The sequence below is a fragment of the Verticillium alfalfae genome, genomic scaffold, assembly GCF_000150825.1.
Source record: "Verticillium alfalfae VaMs.102 supercont1.7 genomic scaffold, whole genome shotgun sequence".
NCBI classification, from domain to species: domain Eukaryota; kingdom Fungi; phylum Ascomycota; class Sordariomycetes; order Glomerellales; family Plectosphaerellaceae; genus Verticillium; species Verticillium alfalfae.
This window is the reverse complement of record NW_003315032.1, coordinates 1,145,478-1,166,180: the sequence shown is the minus strand read 5'-3', so window position 1 is coordinate 1,166,180 and position 20,703 is coordinate 1,145,478. Positions and strand designations below refer to the sequence as shown.

Sequence of the window (20,703 nt, the reverse complement as noted above, 5' to 3'; positions counted from 1 at the left end):
CTAGCAGTCGCCTTTTTTTCTGCGGCGTCCCCATTTGGGGGGGGGTATTATAAAAACAGAGAAAATTGGTCCCCCCCGGGTGTTTCCCCCAAAACATTCCCAAAAAACGAACGCGGCGGATTTCTAAGAGCGTACGCACCAGTCCTCAACACCGCAGGCATCGATCAAGCGACCTTTCTCGACTTTGTTGACACATTCAATCAATCGCTTGAGCCAAATCCATATCTGAATGTCATCAACCTCGCTGGCTTTGCCGGCGAGGCTGCGCCTGATCCATTTTCCCTACTCATCGGGTTGGCCGTGGACGTGGGCACATATGCTCTCCTCGAGGCCGACAGCCGCAACCGGTCGTCTAGGTTCCTTGATCGCATCAACGCTGGTTTCTTCATGCCCCGAGGCCTTGCATGCTTTTTGCGCCACCTGGAGGTCCGACGCAGAGAGCCAGGAGAAGCTGGTCACAGCTGTTGACTTTGAAGGCCAGACGTTCGAGGCGCCTACGGAGACAGACTTCATACAACAAGCGAGGAAGGCGATGCTGCAGAAGTCCTCGAGAGACGATATGGTGAACAAACTCCAGCAGCAAATCCAGGACCGCATGAAACCTTGCCGGGGGGCATTCAATTGGCCCGACCCCGCACCACTGATATTTCCCTCGGCCGACGAAACAAAAGCTGTCATGTGCACTAAGCCTGACGGAAAGCCGAAGGGCGGATTCGATCGTGGAGAGATTTGGGCCGACAACTTCTCTGATAGGCGCGCGCAGGCCAAGTGGATGCAAAAGAATCCCGACTTCAATGTTGCTGCATCAATGCCGAAACCAGAGTTCAAATCTCGATATGCAGACCCAAATCACCCAGCTTCGAGTGGGGACATCGTTGCGTTTGTAACCGCCGGCAAATGGTCTACCAGAGGACAGGTAACGGCTGCAGGACCTGTCCTCATTCCAGCGAGTCAGGATTCCGATGGGGAACAGCAAAAGTCTGGATCTGGAGATGAACGGGAGACGAAAATGGCAGCCATAATTGAGCATGAAGAAGAGACCGAGAAAGACCGAAACAAAAGGCTCGAAAAAGAGGAGAAGGAGAGGAAGAAACAGCTGAAGAAGGAGTTGGAGCTGGAGAAAAAAAGGGCGAAGGATAGCGGCAGTAAATATTCCGGCAATGGATTCAAAAGTCTTCTTCAAAAGGTACGCGTCAGTCAATTATGGACCAATTTATGGATTCAAACTGATCTCGGATTCAGGATGTTCTCTATCTGATCATCATCGACATTCGACCAAACCCTGAAAATAGCTGTTAGTACGACACGTTTGTTGGAAGTTCGTGGCATGGGGACTTAGAGGTTTTTCGGCTCACACTAGAATGAGGGGTACGGGAACATACGGATCACAAGAGACGAATGATAGCACACCTCTGATTTGAGAAAACTGCGTTCTTGCCAGTCGTTCTTCCTCGATCTTTTTGTATCGCTTTTATGGTCTCAGAATGGCATCTCGTCCGACGGTATTCACTGATTGCGCTCGCTTAATATAAAGACTGGCAGGTCCAATGAAGTCGCCCTTCTTTTTCTGTCGGCCAAGATCTCATCATGATTCAAGAACAGCAAGGGTTAACAGTTCCCCAGCTTGTTTCAATTCCATGGATGTAGCGTTGGGGCTTGAAGGCCCACGATGAGGTCTTTGGCCACGCAAGAGTGCATCTTGCCAAAGATCGACCCAAAGCTTTGTCGTCAGAAACGATCATCCAATAAATCGCCGTCGTCACAAGACAACAAGAACAGCAGAATGACGCACGTGGAGCGCTCTGGGGATATTTCAAGCATCATGTACTGCCCAGACACGAAGGCAGCTGCAGCTGGATCAACAAGGCGGCGTACCGAGCATAAGTTCAAGGTCGTATCCAAGTGTGCATCGGCGAAGACCGATAGACAAGCATCTCATCTGGTTCAGATCACCCCTGATTATGTCTTGCCAAGACACTCATGTCGCCAGGATCCGTCGCCACGGGGCCTGTGAAACCCCTGATGGTCGAGTATAGATGTCCCTGGTCGAATCGGGCTGAAAGGTCTCAATGAACTTCCAGAAGCCTTCAGCATGAGTCCATTCGAAAGCTTCAAACACGAGGTGTGGGTATACCACCCAATCAGACGAATTTTGTTGACAATCGTATCCGCGGTGATGAGACAACTCACTTTCAGCTTGTGACATATCTTACGCCTTCGCACTTTTACCCGTACAGCCAGCTTGAACTCTGCTATAGCCATGAGAGATACATGCTACAAGGAAGTTCAGCAGGCAACCGACTCGTTTTTGCTTTGTGAAAGACGGCCGTACGGACTGAAAACGGTCTTACGAGCCGCGACACGGGAGTAAAGATAGAAAGACTAGCGACAGGATGGCCGCTGGATGTCCGAGCCAGGAGGCACGCGATGCATACCAATAAGCCATCGGACTAGCGAATTAACCTTCGCATCCAATAGATTAAGGTGTGGTGTGATAAGGTGCAGCCGGTCGTGGCGTGCGTGGTCGCGCCCCCCCCCCCCCCCCCAAGGATCGCGACATGGGAACGGCTTTTAGGCTTCCCAAACCCGCCGGTCTTGGCGGCCAATTTAGTATGCTCTGGCGGCCAAGCGCCCCACGAACCATCACGATGAAAGGGAACAGAGGTGAGGCGGCAAGGATGCTACGAGCAATAAGCGGCCAAGTGGTCACTGTCGTTACGAGACACGACTGCTTTGGGATGCACGTGGTGGCTTGCGGCTCTCTGATTTGATGTTGAGAATCCATATGATGCTCGCCATTTGGCCCTTGGCGCCTTTCCCGGGAGCGCGATTGTATCTCTTTTGGCATTCCACATTGACTTCAACGACTGTATGGCGACTGTACCAGATGGGTGGAGGCAAAGGAATATGCCCTGCTGGTTACGTTTCTAGCAAAGTCTCCGTTGCATGTGCGCTGGCTGCTAGCAATGAGTCGCTGTAAGACGTCCTCTTGGCTCCCCCACCCTCACCACCAGGCTGTATACCCCCGGCACCTTGCACCACTGCATCATATCTGTCTTCGGACACCCCAAAACCTTGGTCTGCGGTCCACATACTTGTCCTACCGCATGTCTCAATTTCTACCTCTCGTCAAAGCCCATCGAGGCAGACCTGCACGTGGGAGCTAACTGTTCTTGGCACTGACATGCCACCTCCCCACTCGACCGCTGCGGCACCTCTTTTGGTATCCTGGTTCTCCTCTGTCGATGCGCACAGGTAGCAGTGGGCGTCGAATAGACCTGATAGAACGCAGGCAATGATCGAAAGACGCGGGTCGGCAGTCCTTGGCAAGCAGGGCCTCTAGGATCCATATTCTGCCCATCCACACCAGGGCGATGCAGGGTGGTCTCGCTGGCGCAGAGACTGCGGATGGGATGCTCATCGAGGAAAGTGTTGGACTATCTCGCCCTCCATGGTGGCCTGCCAAGCGTGGCGAGCCCCGAGCCGTCATGAGCCCCGGTCATTTAGGTTACTTTCCGCGAGGTAGATGATGGTTCTGAGCTGGCTTCTTTGCATGTCCTCCCATGCAACTCAACCTTATATATATTCCGTGGCTCGTCCCTCTCTGCAACTGTATCAGGCTCTCTCTCAAGCCAAGTCATCACCCTGACCCTCAGCCTGGCCTCGCCTCTTGCCTATCACAAGGCCTTGAGAATCACTTCTTCTTGATTTCAGACAACCAAAGTTGCCAATCATGGCTCCACTTCACCAGTATGACTATCTGCTGGCTGCAGGCTTCATCTTTTCGTTCCTAGACGCCTGGAATATTGGTATGTTCTGCTCTCGTGACTCCCTGGGAAGGCTATTCTGACGTGTGATTCTCTTTCAGGTGCCAACGATGTCGCCAACTCGTGGGCCACATCCGTGTCTTCGCGGTCCGTGACCTACATCCAGGCCATGGCCCTTGGCTCCGTGCTGGAGTTCGCTGGAGCCGTCGGTGTCGGAGCGCGAGTCGCCGATACCATCCGTACCAAGGTCCTAGACCTCGACCTCTTCGCTGACAACCCAGCTATGCTGATGCTCGGCATGGTCTGTGCCATCGTTGCGTCCTCCCTCTACCTGACTGTCTGCACCAAGATCGGTCTCCCTGTTTCGACAACCCACACTATCATGGGTGGTATCATTGGTATGGGTGTTGCGACTGTCGGCGCTGATGGCGTCATCTGGGCCGACTTTGATGCCGGTATCAACGCTGGTGTCATTCAGGTTTTTCTTGCATGGATCATCGCGCCTGGTCTGTCGGGCGTTTTCGCCGCGATTATCTTCCTCGCAACCAAGTACGCAGTCATGGTACGCAACAACCCTGTCATCAAAGGTCTCGCCACTGTGCCCTTCTACTTCGGCATGACCTCGTCTCTTATCACCATGCTTCTTATCTGGAAGGGTGGGTCAATCGAGACCGGCTTCAATGGTGCCGAGGAGGCCGGTCTTATCGTCGGAGTTGGCTCCGCTGTCGCCCTCTTCGTCGCCGTTTTCTTCGTCCCCTGGCTGTACCGCGTTGTCATCAAGGATGACTGGCAGCTTCGCTTCTGGCACATTCCTATGGGCCCCCTCCTGCTCCGCCGTCCTGAGCCTCCTGTTCAGCCTGAGGGTTTCCGCGGTGGCATCAAGGATTACTACGAGGGTCACCTCACCAGGGAGGAGCTCAACGCCCTTCGTGCCGGTGGCGGTCACAGCGCCGACGAAGAGGCCAACCCTACTGGCGAGACCAAGGTCCTCGGCAATGATGTCTCGGACGTTGACTCGGGTCGTGTCGCCCCTGCTCCCGTCGACAGACGCGAGGACCATCTTACCGACGAGAAGAGCCCCACCGCTGGTCTTGTCGGTCCCCGGCCTGAGGGCAAGTGGAGCTCCGGCCCCGTTCTCTTCTGGCGTCTCAAGTGGGTCTTCCTCCGCGGTGTTGATCAGGACATCCACAAGCAGCAGCGCCGCAAGAACATGCTCTCCGGCGATCTCGACGAGATTCACTCGCACGTCTCTCACTTCGACAACCGCGCCGAGTACCTCTACTCTTTCCTTCAGATCATGACCGCCTCCGTCGCTTCATTTGCCCATGGCGCCAACGATGTCGCCAACGCAATCGCCCCTTTCGCTACTATCTACGAGATCTGGAGGACCAACGCTATCGCTGGTTCCAAGTCCCCTGTGCCCACATGGATTCTGTAAGTTTCCCATGCCCATGATGATTTCGCGGGGTGGGGGGCTGTCGGCGCCCATTCGCGTGGGGCCCACATCCTCGGCACCGCGACCCCAGACTCGCAATAATCCCATCCGACTCAAACCATGAGAAAAAGAATTCTAACAAAGTCCCAGCGTCTACGGAGGTGTTGGCATCTCCATTGGCATTTGGACATACGGCTATCACATCATGCGTAACCTCGGTAACCGTCTGACGCTCCACTCTCCCTCGCGCGGTTTCGCCATGGAGCTCGGCGCCACCTGCACCATCATTCTTGCTACCCAGCTCAGTAAGACCTTCCCATTTCATTCTTTAGTAGCCTGTTGACTGCTGGAGGGTTTCAGACGCTGACTACACCCACAGAGCTTCCCGTCTCGACCACCCAGTGTCTCACCGGTGGTGTGATCGGTGTTGGCCTTTGTTCCGGCACCTGGAGATCTATCAACTGGCGTATGGTTGCATGGGTGTATGGGGGTTGGGTACTGACTCTGCCTGTTGCTGGATTGCTCTCTGGTGCTCTCTGTGGTATTATTATCAATGCTCCTCGTTGGGGCTATGTCAGTTCCTAACTGAGGAAGATGGGGTGCAATGGTTTACGAGCATGCTTGCTATTCCAATCTACGCGCCGTGGATCGATCATGCACGAGGATTAAGGGGGGTAGAGACTCAAAGGTTGGCCCGGCGTCTATCCTGGTAGTTGTCAGGGCATTCAAGTTTCGACCTCGCGTTCACTAGAACAATCTCATATAATCAGATGATCTCTGTACAATGCGAAGGCTCTGACTCTGTCTCACGATACGCCAATCTATGAGAACAAGGCTGAGAGTCAGCTCTGCCGCTGTAAGCATTAAGTGGAGTGGCGACAGTTCGTCGATGGCACATGAGCCCCCAAAGTGACAGGGATTCACCCCGAACAATAGTCAGCACATGTCCTGCAGCTTATGTGCAGTCATGCGTTAGGCGCCGGCCAGAATATTCGACACAGGGGTCAACACAGGTGCCAGGATGCCCTCATTGGATGCTATGTTCGGGGCTGAGCTCTGGGGCTTACGAGAGGCTACGCTTTTCGATATGAATCATGATGAGCTCTCGATCTAAGAGGGCTGCGACTGAGGCTTCTGGGGCGCAGGACCTTGTGCTGTAGCCCAATGCGGAAAGACAGGTTCCAAAAACAAACATGAGTTTGCGGAATGGCTTCCAGCGCCAAGAATATCAAGCGGCTGGTTTTGCAAGGCCTTGGGTATTCTCGCGGGCCCTGAGAGAGAAACTCTGCTCTCCAAGTATAAAGAATGTAGATGGCCCCAAAATGTACTACAATACGCCATTTAGTGTTTCAATTCCTCCAGTGATTCATCATCATTATCATCTTGTCTCTTTCCTTTCATTTGTCTTTTCCTTCCGTCACGAGCCCGTTTTCTTCTTGGTCGTTCCATCAAATTACAAATTCGAAAAACAACCGATTTTATACAAGCACTTTCTTTCCTTTACAGAATTCTTTCTTTCTGCTTCATCTCACTTGAGTGATTTCAGATTATCTCAATATGAGGGCTGATATCGCGTCTGTCGTTGTGCAGGCTGTCTTGGTCCAGGCCTATGCTGTCCCGCAAATGTCGCCGCGTTCCGGCGATCCTCTCAACGACATGAACAAGTGGTGCTTCCCGCCAAGTCTGAGCACGGAGGAGAGTGCTTACAAATTCTGGGACGAGGAGATTGGCGGAAGCTGGCTATTGAACTCATGGGCAAAGATCAGCCAGCGTAAGTTTACCCCTGGCTCTTGAGCACCCAGGGTGCTGGCGTGGTGCCGATTCATTGCGGCTCTGAAGATTGAGTGAATATTTGCTGACCGCAGAACCCTTTCATTAGACGGACCAAAGGATTGGTTGATGGGAGATGGGGGCTATGAGAGAGGACTCTACTCTGTCAGCAAGACCGCCTTTGACTCCTGTACCGTGCTTGGCGGGACCTGCAAGGCAACGAAGAATTGGGACTGCCCACAATACTTTGCCGAGGCCGAGAAGCCCGAGAACTCCAATGACCTCAAGCCCGCCTACTGGCAGTTCCGAGCCCTCGAGGGCGTGTACACTGTTTTCAACCATTACTACACCGAGCTGCACGCCAAAGTCACCGAGCTCAGCGGTCGTATTGATGAGATCATTCTCACGATTGGTGGTAAGCCAGAGACCGATGACGACATGGTTGCATGGGTTGCTGCAGCTTTCAACATGCTTGGAGGCGGGTTTGGTCCTATTCCCGGAGCTGTAAGTCCACGCCAAATGCGCTCTCCAACACGAGCACAGCACATCGTCCACTCCTGTTACTGACTTTCGTTTGGACAGGGCGCTTCTTTCACCATGATTGGCGAGATACTTTCCCTGGTCGAGAAAGAGGAGGACGAGCCTGTCAATGGGAAGATCAGTGCCGAGCTCAGCAAGGCTTTCGCCCAAACCAAGCATGGCCTCGAGAAGACCCTCCGTGCGGTCTTCGGTGCTTCTACGATTGACGACGATTATACCAATCTTCCGGCTCCCAGAAACGACAACTACGATTTCCCCATAGCCAAGTTCCTCAACACGGGCATCTGGCTCGCGCATCTGCACACGAGCGGCATCACAGATCATGTGCAGGACGCAGTGAAGAACATCGAGCGCAAAGTTGCTCATCAAGCACTCGTCCATGCATACTATGTCCTCGTCCTCAACGAGCATCGCCCGAGTGAGCAGGAATGCTACGACGGTGTCATTGGACGCGAGTGGATCGAATGGGAGAACAAGTTTTACTGCGTCAATCTTCAGCAGTGGGACCAACGTGTGAGCTTGTACCGGGAGCCGCTACCAGAGTTCCACACCGGCGTGATGGCGCAGTACGGTCTCGACAATCGTGCCGCTTACTATCGCTCCATCATGGACTGCGGTTTCAACGCTGAGGGTGACCACAACCTTGACCTCAGCAGCGAGGGTCCTGGCAAAGTGCCAAGATGTTACTTCCCCATGGCGATGGTTCGTATCGTGAAGGAAGAGCAGTGCGGGACAAGGGGCACATGCCACCACAATGTTGAAGCGGTTGAGGGCGTCCCGTTTGAGTACGATTTCATTGGCTACGACCCTTGAGACGGACTGAATCGGGGAGCATCGAGGGTACTTGCCTCTGGTAGTGTCTAGGTGGAGTCTGGGCCGATTGCCTCTCAAGATCACATCATCGTCGTTGCTTCCTCTACTTGGACTCGTGTTGCGTTCCTGCCCATACTGTAGAGATAAACCAGGTGCATTGAGCCATCCGTGGCAGGCACCGGCCCTGAGCGTAGAGATCTGGTAATCTTGATGGCAGAAAAGGCAAGGAAGCTACCATCTGGGCCATTTACTGCACTGATCGTGAATCATCGACGATACTGCTGCAAACCAATCTACCACTCTTCACCGCCCACGCTCCAGTTCTTTACGACCCAAACCTCCCACCAACGTCTCCTTGGACCGCGCCCCCTTCTCTCGTTCTTGATTGCTCACATCAAAATCAGCATGGTAAGGACCGCCCAGTTTGCGCCCCCTGCTTGCGCCAATCCCATGCGACTTTCAGCCTGCATCTTCCTGCCTCTTCACGATATCTCCAAAACTTTTACCCGACCTGAGATTGACAGTATCGTGTACAGTACCAAGCGGTTGGCAAATCACCGATAACGAAGCGCGCAGCCTCCGAGGCTCTCGCCAGGCTACCCCACCTCATTGAGAAGTTCATTTACGATGGAAGCATGTGGTCCATCGATCCTATGTGCGATAGCAAGCCGATCCCGCAACAATCTCACAATACCGGAGCTGGTGCGGTACCATCGCGATAAGATGCAAGAGGAACGTCGCAAGAGCGATAGAGTATATACTTCCAGCTAGCAGGCACCGGATTTGACCCGTACCCTATCAGTCTGTGGTTCGTACTGGATTGTCTCTTGTCCTCGTGCAAGGTACCTAATGCAAATCTACTAGTATCGCCATATAAATTGGATGCACCTACTGAGGCCTCTACCACCATGATCACCCAACACATTTATGATCACCCAATACATAATGAGCGCCCAATACACTTTGGAGTAGAAATTCATGTCAAGTGATTGGATCTCATCAGGCACAACGCCCGGCTAATGTAATGCTGTTGAGATGATGACGGTATGCAAGCTGCTCACAGGCAGTCGACTAAGATCCATGTCATCCAATGATGCTCGTCCTACGAGCGACCGATTGGCTCACCGAAGCCCGTCGAGCATTGGTGGCAGCAGTCTGGCCGTTTCAGCTGCATCTCATAAATATCGGGCTCTCAGACTGCGTGTGCTGAGGACAGCCTGCTCTCTTACCCCCGCCCAAATTCATTCCAGCATCCACCATTCTTCCTCACACCACGCAAGCCATGAGTCCATCATCGTCTGTGTCAGGGTCATCCGGAGCGGAGTCATGCGATGAGGATTTCTCTGTCATTGAGCGCCTTGCCGATGCTATTCGCATCGAAGAAGACGTTAGGTTCTCGCCCGATGAGAGAGCATTGCTTGTCAAAGAATTGTATGAGGGGCCGAGGAAGTGCCAGTGCTGCGTAAACTGGATCGAAGAATGCCCCGAGCACGTCGTTGTTCCTGTTTTCGATGAGCCGGAGAAAGAGATCGATGTTGGACCACCTCTCGTCATTCGAAGACGTGTAAACCACAGCGAGAACAGTACCCTCGTGTCGCTCGACTCGATCGAAATCCGCCATGCAGCAGCACGCCAGGTATTGCTCGACGTCTTTAGCATGTATGACGGCTTTGTCGGCGTCATTCGACACTTGGTATTCAAGGCGCCGTTCCATGTGTTCTTCTGGCATTGGGACCGCTTCGATGAGGCCGTCGCCAACGAAGAAGATCCCGAAACCCGCAAGGTCCTAGTCGCCCTGCGCGCCGTCGTGAAACGAGAGCTTGCCGAGGCTTTTGCCATCTCAAAAGAGCTCGCCAGCAACGGTGTCATTTCGAGCATGTTTCTTTGGGCACTTTTTGCGCCTGGCTCCATCGTCTATGGTCGAGAGGGTATCCATGATCGCTTCTACGTTGTTGATGCGGTCCAAGTCGACCCCTTTCAGACAGGGCTCAACTTGCGCTTCGTGGACTGGACTGGACGTCGGTTTGGCGGGGCTTCTAAGCACATTTCGATGCCAAACTTTTTCGGCACCCGACGAATCACGTCTTTGGCAGTCTACCCAGCGACGTACCTCGACGACTTGCCGAAAGTGCAGGCAAGTTTACTCGCCAGGGGCCGCAAGTTCGCCGGGCTGGCCGGCATGCATTACAAGTCCTACCGGTCCTGGTCCGGTGCGAAGGCCGGCTCATCCGACCAGCAGCACGAAGAGAGCAGGATCGTTCTTGACACATCCGAACATGCGCGACGTCCCCGAACTCAACCACTGTGGAAGAGGTGTCAGCATGGGATTCCTCTCCACACGTTCCTCATCAGTCAAGAGCCCATTGACAAGGTGCCCCGAGGTCGGCATATACCACTACCCAACCCAAATCAGAACCCCCAGGGGCCGCCGGTCCCAGGTGCGCCTTACATGAATAACGGTTGGAATAACAATGTGGTCCCTCATCCACCTCGCCCTGGTCGTCCCCATAGATCTTATGGCAAGGGCCCACTTGTCCCGGTTTGCGATAGTGACAGCGAACAGGATGATGATGGTGAGATGAAATGTGAAAATTTTGCTGGGCTACGCTGACGTGCCGCCCAATGTTGCAGACACATCCGATCGCGGCCTTGCAGCGGCCCGCAACAGGCTGACTGACGTGCAGCTTCAGCTCTGCGCCCCTAAAGTCTGGGGTTACAGCATGAGGACCAAAGCCTGGCGTAAGCTACTGAGTTCTACCACCATCATTGTTGCCACTTGGCTAAACCTTTTACAGGCACCTTTGATGTCGACCGTGTATCAGACATAGAGTGGAATACGAAACCCTTTGAGAGCCTCGTCCTCCCAGAGGGGTACAAAGACTTGATACTGTCCTTTGTGGAAAGCCAGGTCAAGGAAGGAGACACTTTTGATGATGTTATCAACGGGAAAGGTCAGTTGTTTTTCTTTGTGTGCGTTGTGAATGCCAGAAATTGACGCGCTTCAGGTGGCGGTCTGGTTATCCTTCTTGCTGGCGAACCAGGTGTTGGAAAGACCCTGACAGCTGAATCTGGTATGTTTTCTTGCTGCTGACTTGAACTTTTCATCTTTTGAGCTCATTTGTGAATCTAATTGGGTGCAGTCGCGGAAAAAATACAGGCGCCTCTGTACAAGCTTGAACTTGGAGAGGGCAACTCCGTTCAAATGAAGGAGACTGACGAATCTCGATCGAGGTCTCGTTCGCGGTCGCGACGTCGTAGCCGTAGTCGTAGCCCCGAGCAGGTCAGTAGCGATGTCAAGACAGCCTTCAATCTCGCTTCTCGGTGGGGCGCTGTGCTCCTCATCGACGAATGCGACCTCTACCTCGAGCAGAGGAGCGACACTTCGACGCAACGTAACAAACTTGTATCCCGTATGTCAACCCAAACTCCACGCGCCGTCTTCATCATTACATTCAATGCTGACAGACCTAGGCTTCCTCACGGAACTGGAATACTATCCTTCGCTGCTTTTCCTCACCACGAACAGGGAACGCGTTCTCGACCCGGCGGTGTACTCGCGCATCCACCTGACCATCAATTATCCGGCGCTTGACGCGCCTTCCCGAACCAAGATCTGGACAACCTTCTTGTCGCATGGTACCGAGTCCTCCATCTCAGAACGCGAGCTCGAGGTCTTGGCGAATATCGACGTCAATGGTCGGCGCATTCGTAACATTGCGAAGACAACCAAGATCTTGGCCAAACGAGCTGGGCGACCCATCTGCTTTGACGACGTTAAAAAAGTCATGAGGATCACAGAGGGTCTCGTCATCGAGGATCCTGAGCCTGAGCCGGAGTATCAGGACGCGCAGGATCCGTTCGGGCTGGACGGCTTTCATTAGGGCAGTGGCCTGCATTGCGGCCATTACGAATTACGTCCATTATGAGTAGTTTCCTTCATTGAGCTTTCTTTTGCTATTTACATGACCACTGGGCCCTGTTTTAATTTGATGCTCCTTTCGGTCTTCGAGAATATCATACAATATTTACCAACTAAGAGAACGACATGAAAGTCTCCAATGTCGATTTCCATGCCTCACAGCCAAGTGGCTTAATTGACTGTACGGTGTGCTCATGCTAACTTGATATTTATTACAGATCACTTATATTAATATATTCCTATTATTCTATATAAGCTGAAGAACGGTGTATCGCTTTTACTGATCATGTAACATTGTACCTACTATCATCGATGTGGAGGTAATATCAGCATTCTAGATGAATCATGAGATGTTGCAGTTACGTGGGCACGATGATCTTGATCGTCATTAGACGATGAGCTGCAAAGTTTAGCGCTGCACATCAATTTGGGAAAGTCAGGATGATTGCTTGCTGAACACGGCTTTCTTTGAGGGGGACGCCCTTCTCTTCGAGAAACAGTCCGCATCCACCTGAGTGCGGTGAAATCCCGAGTCTAGCTTGCCGGACGATCCGAAACCTCCACACAATTGCGGTGAAATCCCGACTGACCCCATGTTATCGCGTGTCTTTCAGTGTCCATATCAGACCCATGGGCCAATCATCGGGGTTGTTGAACAACCTTTACGATACAGCCAGATCCCAAGCGATCACAAACGAACCCGCTGTCACTTCACTTGCATGCACTGCTGCTGCTGCATAGCAATTTCCAAGTTAAGACTCAGCCGTAGAGCCACACGCTTGTTGTCTCCAGACGGGATGATTCAGCGGGCTTTACCAGACACTAACCTCGCACAAAACCTGAGCTTGACGATACTCCAACTCCAATGTCGGCAGCCGGAAGTTTTACCTCCGACCTCTCGGTGCTTCTTTTTCTTTCCGCTGATTCAGCTCAAGGGCCTCGACAGCTGGGCTTCTGTGTGAGATGTCGCGTCGACTGAGATATAAAGGGAACGTAGATGCTCCAGGCTTGTTGTTGCCTTCTCTGCTCCTGGAATCCATCCCTTTCATCTCAACAAATATCGAGTGTCTCGACTCATCCATCGGAAAACATGGCCATGTAGTTCTTCCTGATGGGGCTTCTGATTCGAGGGCCCTTGCACTTTCTATTGAGGAAACTTCGACCTGCGCCAAACTTTGGTTTGTTGCCTATGACCAGTACTCATGGCCTATTCACTCTATCTGACGTTCTACTAAGGGTCAATGTGGCGGCGAGACCTGAACAGGACCCAATTGCTGTACCGCCGGGAGTACCTGCAAGGTCCAAAACCAGTGGTATAGCCAGTGCCTAGCAACCACAGCCACGAGCGACGTACCACTAGACTATTCGCTGGCCGACGAGAGAAGCTTCCGTGAGCTCTCTTACAAGTGGTCCATTGCTTGGGATAGAAAGGTAATGACGAATCTTTGAATCATGCGATCGAACACCATCTGATGGCCAGAACAGGATAAATCAACCTGGCTCGCCATCACTGCACCTCAGGTAGTGGCCGACTATGCTGAATACCCAGCTGTGGGCACTGTGACTAGCCTTGGTGACAAACGACGTGAGTCAGCAGAATGTCCGCAATGTCAATGATCGACACTGATGCTATGCTCTGATAGTCAGCACTCAACATTTCCTGGGCGCATCCTTTTTCACACGCACTAATGCCACAGAGGTCAAGGGAGACTGGCAGGTTCGGGCTCGCCACGTGAGGACGCATCCGAATGCACGCAAGCCCAGTGGGACTCCAGTGCTTTCGTCAAGTTTCTATATGTTGTGGTCGACAGGCACTGGAAGATTGGTGGTATACGACCTCACACAGTTGTGGCTACTACGGGGCGGCCTGAAGATGTCATCGGCTCATTCTGAGGAACGCTGGCTCGGCGCCCGGTTGCCGCTCACGTGAGAGTCACTCCCGCTCGTTTTGAGCCTGGATCCGCGGCTTTAGCTAGAGATTTCTACAGAGTCTCGGAAGCCGCCGCTTCGTCTGAAAGCCCGATAGCTGTAGCCTCTGTTGTCGACGCAGGCCAGGGCTCAACTTGAAGCGTCGGCCAGATTCCCTTCCAACGCCTTGCCTTCTTCTCGTATGCCTCTCTCGTGCCCAGGACTGCGTTAGGCCTAGCAACCATGTTGAAAAAGTCCGAAAGCCCGCGGGGCGCATACACTGTCCACTGCCCGTCAGATTCCAGTCTCACGCCGAGCATGGCGCTCGTTGAGATCCACGAGTCGATGCCCGCCTCCGTGCTGCCGTGGGGCGGACACGGAACGCCGTGTTTCTGCTCATACCAGAGGTGGACGCGCGCCTGGTTCCGAATCTCAACGTCCACGCCTAGGTCGGCGAAAAGTGCCCTGCCAGCCTGAATGTGTTCGTCTTCTGCATCGTAGGAGAGATCCGAGGCGTCGTGGTATACGAGGTCGTAGTCACTGATGCCCGTGTCCGAAGGCATGCCTGATACGTTGTTCCATATGGTCTGCGAGAGGGACCCCGCCGCCAGGTACCAGTTCGGCAGACCGAGCCGTGCTGCACGATTGATCACAGCGACAAGGGTCGCATTTGTTGAGAGAATCTCCCGGAGATGGACGAGCTGTAGATGCAGCGGCAACTGAGCAACGTTTGACATATTTTCGAGTCGTAATCATAGGGCCGTGTATCTATTTCTCGGGCCGATATGACAGAAGGTTGGCGCTGTGAAATGGGTTCTGGTGGTACCTCGGCGCACTGACCATGGCCCAATGTAGCACGTGATGCATCAGCACATTGAGAACCCAGACCCCTGGCAGGTACCATTCATTCATCTGACGATTTGCAATGTGCAAGAATCAGCCTCTTGCCTTGCGAACTACTGGGCATCCGCCGCATGTTGTGAGGAAATCTGGTAGAAAAGACGTGTGGCTGCGCAAAGCCAGTCGACACCAATCAAGCCAGGGACAAGACTCCGTCTGGCTCCGATGCTGTTCTAACTATCTCGCCACCTGCCCGTATCACAGGCTTATCACGGCGCCGGAGATTCGGTTGCGCGTCGATGAACCCTGAATGAGCGACGCGTCAGATCAGCCAAGCCAAGCTCCAGGAGGGTAGGCAGATCGAAAGAATCAGACCCGAAATGGCGGGCACATGGTTACGCATCAAGGTTGCTTGTGCTTGGCTCGATGGCTGCAGATGAGGTCTTGGTATTGATAGGTAGGAGCTCGTTCTAGGCTCACAGGCTTAGGAAATATTGCTCTCCTGCCCTGTTGGAATAGTACATGGGAGCTGAGCAAGATAGGACCTGCCTATGTCGGTCGTATTATCGAGCTCAAAATTTCAATGCCAACAAACCACCCCATTGCAATGACACGAGAGAAACGTTTGTGGCATGGCGACTGCTGCAGGGTTACATGTGGCGCTTGTCAATGCGATGAGTAGCATGGATGCTACTGGCGTTGGTCTTTCGCTCATCATGCGATATGAAGAGCCTCGATGAGTTCCTCGACTATAGACAAGAAATGAATAGCAGAAGCTTAGAACTCGTAAAAACGGCACTGTCATCGTCACCGTGAAGGGAGTAAATAGGGGTGAACCAATCGACCCACCAGTGCCAACCATTGCTGCAGGGGCACCATCGCAAAACAAGGAAGCGGGCATATTGCCGGCCAACTGAATATGCGGATACTCGCGGGACCAAATGCGAAGCCCAGGCTGTCTTGTTGCTCGTGACATGGCCCCATCGGTGTGAGGCGCGGTGGCGTTAGAGGTGCCGGTGCTAGGAGAATTCACAAGGGCTTCCACCTAAAAGAGTTTTTCAAAGCCAGGCTCAGATCAGTCTTAGGCTGCGCGGCAGGGCGCCCAGCCGCTGACGATGGGGGCTGACGGCACCACGCTTCTCTTCGTTTAGCCTTGTCTTCGTTTGACCTTGGCTCGCAGAGAACTCAAGTCGCCGTGGTAGAAACGTAACTTCTGCCATCCGTACTGTGGTTGCTTCCAGCAGTTTGACCTGCTGGCAGTGAGGTAGGTATCTTACTTGCCCGTGTCGTTCCGGTGGACTCTGCTCCTAATTCGGTCTTCCGTCCCGTGCCCATGAGCAGGGAAGACGCGCGAAGGCTGGAGATTGGGGGACCAACGCGCAGAAGGCCCCATCAGTGCGTCGCAGTGGGAATCACAGCTGGGACTTGGCTCTGGACTTAAGCTCATTGGCAAATGGCACCAAAGGCTGGGCACCGCAGGTCACCGCAGGGAATGAGCAAGGAGAAGGGTGGGTACGGGTGGGTGCAAGGTAGTCAAGTGGAACAGCAGACTAATGGAGGAGGGTGAAAACTGCTTGCGACGCGAGAAGTTGGCAGCGGCGAAAAACTGGATGGAAAGCGACAAGAATTAGGGCGATCGAGCGCTTTACGACGGCAGAAGCACGGGATGGCAAAGCCAAGGAGTATGAGGAAGCCATGACTGGTTGAGATGGGGGAAGATGGCTTGCCAAGTGACAGTTGTAGGAGCGGGGGGGCTCGATGGCTCTTGCCAGGATGGAAATGGGGAGGTCAGAAGGGCAGCAAGGCAGGTGCGTGAGCCGGGCATCGAGCGGGCAGGATCAGTTGAGCGACGTTGGGGAGGGGCCGGCGGTCGTGAGAGAACACCGCCCAGACCGCCGAGCCTTTGCCGAGAGTCTCGGCGGCAACTTGTACCCGGTGATGGAGTGGGAGAAGCCAATCAGCCGACCGGATGCGGAGATTGAAAGTGCGTAGCTTCGCACCATCCCGGCACGAAAACAGGCATCGCCGGCCGTGGGTGTCCATTGTTCGCCCCCGGCTGCCTTGGCTTGTCCTTGGCTGCTGGCATGGAGTCAGGAAGTCGTGCTTGGCCACTTGGCGCCCTAGGAATTCCTTCCTCGCACTTCTTTGTGCCCCTGCCACGCTCAAGACACGGCTTCGTTGATGCCCATCGCACCTACCCACCTACCTTTCGGTCCCCTGCCCTTCTGCACTCCTGCCCTTCTGCTCTTACGTGATAGCCTCGCGTCTGCTCTCTGGTCAAATCCGGGGCAGAAGCTGCTCACACTGGGGGAATTAGGTCGTGACAAATGGCTCCGACCGTCATTTGTCCCCAATCGCCCCTCAATCATGGACTGTAACCACGATGGATCTCATGACAGCAGAAAATTCAGAGTACGCGACGGAAAATCACCGCGAAACAAAACACACCGCATCGCTCGCCGCGAGTCACGATGCCTACCAAACGTTAGCCACGGGCCGGGTTCTCTTGGGGTTCTTCGCTCATTTCGCTCGCTCGACACCGACTGCCGGCCTTTTGTCCGCTTGACACCTCTCCTTGCCTTGAGCCTCATCGGCCGCCCAGCGAACAACGAATGGATCCCTCCCCAGATACGATGGGGTCGACTAACCCGAAAGGCGCGCGCCTTTTTCGGTCGCTTGGTCTCGACATGATCATCTCTCGCACAGTTCAAGCCCGCGCAGTGACAACGACTGACAGACTAGCGTCCGAATTGAGATGCCTGGCCGCGACTCGACCACGAGGTTCAGCCATGGAATGACATGATGATTTCCTCATGAAAACCGACCAAATGCCTCGCTGGACTGTTTGCCCTCCTAGGTCGGATGGAACCAGGTCAGGCAAGGGTGCCCCGTGCAGCTTCTGAGCCTTCTTGCGTGTTCGATTCTAGACCGTGTCTGTCCAGACGGTCGACAGTCTGTATGCCCACCGAAAGCTGGCCGGTGCTCCAACTCGCTGACTGTCGTGGCATTGGAGGTTCCAACCCAAGGCCAAAGTCCCACTTGCTGCCCGCTCCTTATCTTCTGGAAGTCTTCTTCGCGTCCCTGAACGGCCGCCGCGTGCCAACCAAGGACAACCCTCACGCGATGGACGAACCCGCTAGGCCCAGTGACGAATCCCAAGTAAGAGCGTCTTGCAGGCTTGGGCCTATCCGTGGACTGACCATGACCGGCCACATAAGACTGACCAGGGTGCTCATGCCAGTCGCACCGCAAGCGAGACAAGGCTTCGTGTGGTGGGGAGCAGGAGCGAGCATGCGGGGATGGAGAAACTGGCGAGTCTCACGAGTCGCCGGACCTCTCAAGCGGGTGCCCTCCTTGTCTGACCTTCCTTTAGAGAGAAAATGCCAATGCCACCAAGTGGTGATACCGCGCCTTGGCGAGATACGCACCTCGGGCTTACCGTCCCAATCCTGCCAACGAAATGCGATGAATCGTCCCGCACCCTGACCCTGCCCGCCGGGTCAATGTGGTGGATTCCTGATAGACAAGAACGACATGATGTCTGCCTTCCTATCGCGTAGCTCTGGGGTAATTAGATGACTATTGGTTCCGAGCCACTACCCATCGTTGAGCTTCCCTCCCTGTCTTCGACCCAACCCTGGTCTTCGACGGGCATGGCATGGCTGGCCGCGGGTAAGAAGGGCTATTCCCCCCCATCGAGGACCGAGTTGCCTCGATGGATGGATATATAGCCCATATGTCGGTACCACCTCTTCGGTTTCCATTTGTGCTTCTCCTCTTCTTCTTTCTTCCAGCCCTAGGTCGACCTTGCAGCTCCCCCTCTCAGGTCAACCCTCGTCTTGCTTGTCAGCCCTCCCCTTACCCACAAGACGACAACACGCGCAGTCGACTATCGTCAAGTCAACCATGGGTGTCGACGAAGAGAAAAGGGCCATGGAGTCCAACGACCAGGTCAAGGAGAGTTCCTCCTACGACCAGCCCACCCCTCAGCCCACCGGTCCTGTTTCCGCCGAGGTCGAAACAGTCAAGAAACCTTGGTGGCACTCGGTCAAGGAGCCCGGCTCCGCCACTCAAATTGTCATCGCCGCCGCCCTCGCCATCGGCATCGGCCTGGGTGTGTCTGCTGGCGTGGGCGTGGACAATATCCCTGAGGCTGCCCCCGTCATCATCGGTATTCCTGGTTCTCTCTGGCTTCGCGCACTTCGCGCCACTGGTCAGTACATGTCGGCATCTCGATATAACGTCGCTCACTAACCTTGCTTCTACAGTCCTCCCCCTCATTATTTGCGCAATGATCTTGGCCATCCAGCGTCTGCGCGAGGTTGCTCAAGGTGCTGCCGTCCTTGCGAAGTGGACCATCTCCTACTACGTTCTCACGACCATTCTCGCCATTGCTTTCTCCATCATCATGACGTCTCAAATTTGGGAGCCCATGATGGAGAATGCCGCCACGGGAGAGGGCGATTCTGAGTTGGAAGAGAGGAAGCCTCACCAGATTGTGCAGACGCTCTTCTTCACTCTGATTCCCCAGAACGTCGTCTACGCTCTCGCCAACGACGAGCTGCTCGCGATTCTTGTCACTTCGATCATTGTCGGATACCTGATCAAGGACCCCGCAACCTCCGCCATTCTTCGTGCCGTCATTGAGGTCGAGGCCATGATCACCAAGATCATCACCTTCCTCATCAAGCTGGCGCCCATTGGCGTGTTCTTCTTGATTCTTCCCAACCTCTTCAAGCTCGACATGGCCAGTGTCGGTACCAATCTCGGTGTTCTCATCGGCGGCTCCATCAGTTCGATGCTGATCCACCTGTGGGTCATCTTGCCGATTCTCTTCTTCGCCTTTACTCGAAAGAACCCTTACCCCTACTGGGCCAAGTCGTCGGCCGCATGGCTCACTGCCTGGGGTACCGCTTCTTCTGCCGCCACCCTTCCCGTCACTCTGCGCGTCGTCCGCGAGCGTGGCGTTCCCACTACCGTCAACAAGTTCGCTGTTCCTCTTGGTTGCTTGATCAACATGGACGGCACCGCCATCTACTTTCCCATGGTGTGCGTGTTCATGGCTGCTACCCAGGGCATCAAGCTCGACGCCGGCCAGTACATCATGATCCTCCTCTTGTCCACTCTTTCGGCCATCGGGACTACACCCATTCCATCGTCATCCCTTGTCTTGACACTCATGATCACTTCCTCCGTCGGTATCCCTGAGACCGATATGTTTGCCGTCGTCGTCGCCATCGATTGGTTCATCGACCGTTTCCGCACCATGGTCAACGTTTCTGGTGATATCTTCGCTGCTGGCATCATTGAGAAGATGACAGGTGTCCGTGATCCCGAGGACATGGTTGATGAGGACCTGATTGCCGAGCGTAACAACGTTCACGACAACACTGACCGCGTTTAAGGGATGTGGGTCCGGTTGAGGAGGGGATGTATGGAGTTATTGTAAGAATCTTTCGTTTAGTTTTTGATAGTCTCATTCCTGATTTGCTATCATCTCATGACGGATCATGTGTTATGCTTGATTTACTGTTATAAAGTGACGTAAAGTGACGTAGGTGATGGTGAGGGCGAGTAAGTACTGATGTCGGCGTAGATGCATGCTTGAGCGTCTTCATGCGGCTCGGCGCATCGACAAAAGGGAGGCGCATGCCGGGCATAAACAAATGGACAGCATGCCTTGAAATCGCCGATCGGAAGTCTTTGAGCCA

General features: G+C 54.0%; 6 protein-coding genes across 6 annotated transcripts; 5 read left to right on the top strand and 1 right to left on the bottom strand.

Moving 5' to 3' along the window:
- Positions 1-316: 316 nt before the first annotated feature.
- On the top strand, positions 317-1,513 carry VDBG_06185 (conserved hypothetical protein; the record flags this gene model as incomplete). Its single annotated transcript, XM_003003697.1, has 2 exons — positions 317-1,186; positions 1,442-1,513. The coding sequence occupies 2 exons, from the start codon at positions 317-319 to the stop codon at positions 1,511-1,513; spliced, it is 942 nt and encodes a 313-aa protein (XP_003003743.1).
- A 2,220-nt stretch (positions 1,514-3,733) lies between these two features.
- On the top strand, positions 3,734-5,545 carry VDBG_06184 (phosphate-repressible phosphate permease; the record flags this gene model as incomplete). Its single annotated transcript, XM_003003696.1, has 3 exons — positions 3,734-3,809; positions 3,869-5,201; positions 5,347-5,545. 3 exons carry the CDS (start codon positions 3,734-3,736, stop codon positions 5,543-5,545), a joined length of 1,608 nt encoding a protein of 535 aa, XP_003003742.1.
- A 1,214-nt stretch (positions 5,546-6,759) lies between these two features.
- VDBG_06183 (conserved hypothetical protein) lies at positions 6,760-8,325 on the top strand (the record flags this gene model as incomplete). The annotated part of the gene is made up of 3 exons (XM_003003695.1): positions 6,760-6,973; positions 7,082-7,476; positions 7,555-8,325. The coding sequence occupies 3 exons, from the start codon at positions 6,760-6,762 to the stop codon at positions 8,323-8,325; spliced, it is 1,380 nt and encodes a 459-aa protein (XP_003003741.1).
- A 1,282-nt stretch (positions 8,326-9,607) lies between these two features.
- VDBG_06182 (conserved hypothetical protein) lies at positions 9,608-12,443 on the top strand (the record flags this gene model as incomplete). The annotated part of the gene is made up of 4 exons (XM_003003694.1): positions 9,608-10,898; positions 11,331-11,396; positions 11,466-11,735; positions 11,797-12,443. The coding sequence occupies 4 exons, from the start codon at positions 9,608-9,610 to the stop codon at positions 12,204-12,206; spliced, it is 2,037 nt and encodes a 678-aa protein (XP_003003740.1).
- A 1,783-nt stretch (positions 12,444-14,226) lies between these two features.
- Positions 14,227-14,889, bottom strand: VDBG_06181 (conserved hypothetical protein; the record flags this gene model as incomplete). The annotated part of the gene is made up of 1 exon (XM_003003693.1): positions 14,227-14,889. The coding sequence occupies one exon, from the start codon at positions 14,887-14,889 to the stop codon at positions 14,227-14,229; it is 663 nt and encodes a 220-aa protein (XP_003003739.1).
- A 4,009-nt stretch (positions 14,890-18,898) lies between these two features.
- On the top strand, positions 18,899-20,396 carry VDBG_06180 (excitatory amino acid transporter 2; the record flags this gene model as incomplete). The annotated part of the gene is made up of 2 exons (XM_003003692.1): positions 18,899-19,205; positions 19,261-20,396. The coding sequence occupies 2 exons, from the start codon at positions 18,899-18,901 to the stop codon at positions 20,394-20,396; spliced, it is 1,443 nt and encodes a 480-aa protein (XP_003003738.1).
- Positions 20,397-20,703: the final 307 nt, after the last annotated feature.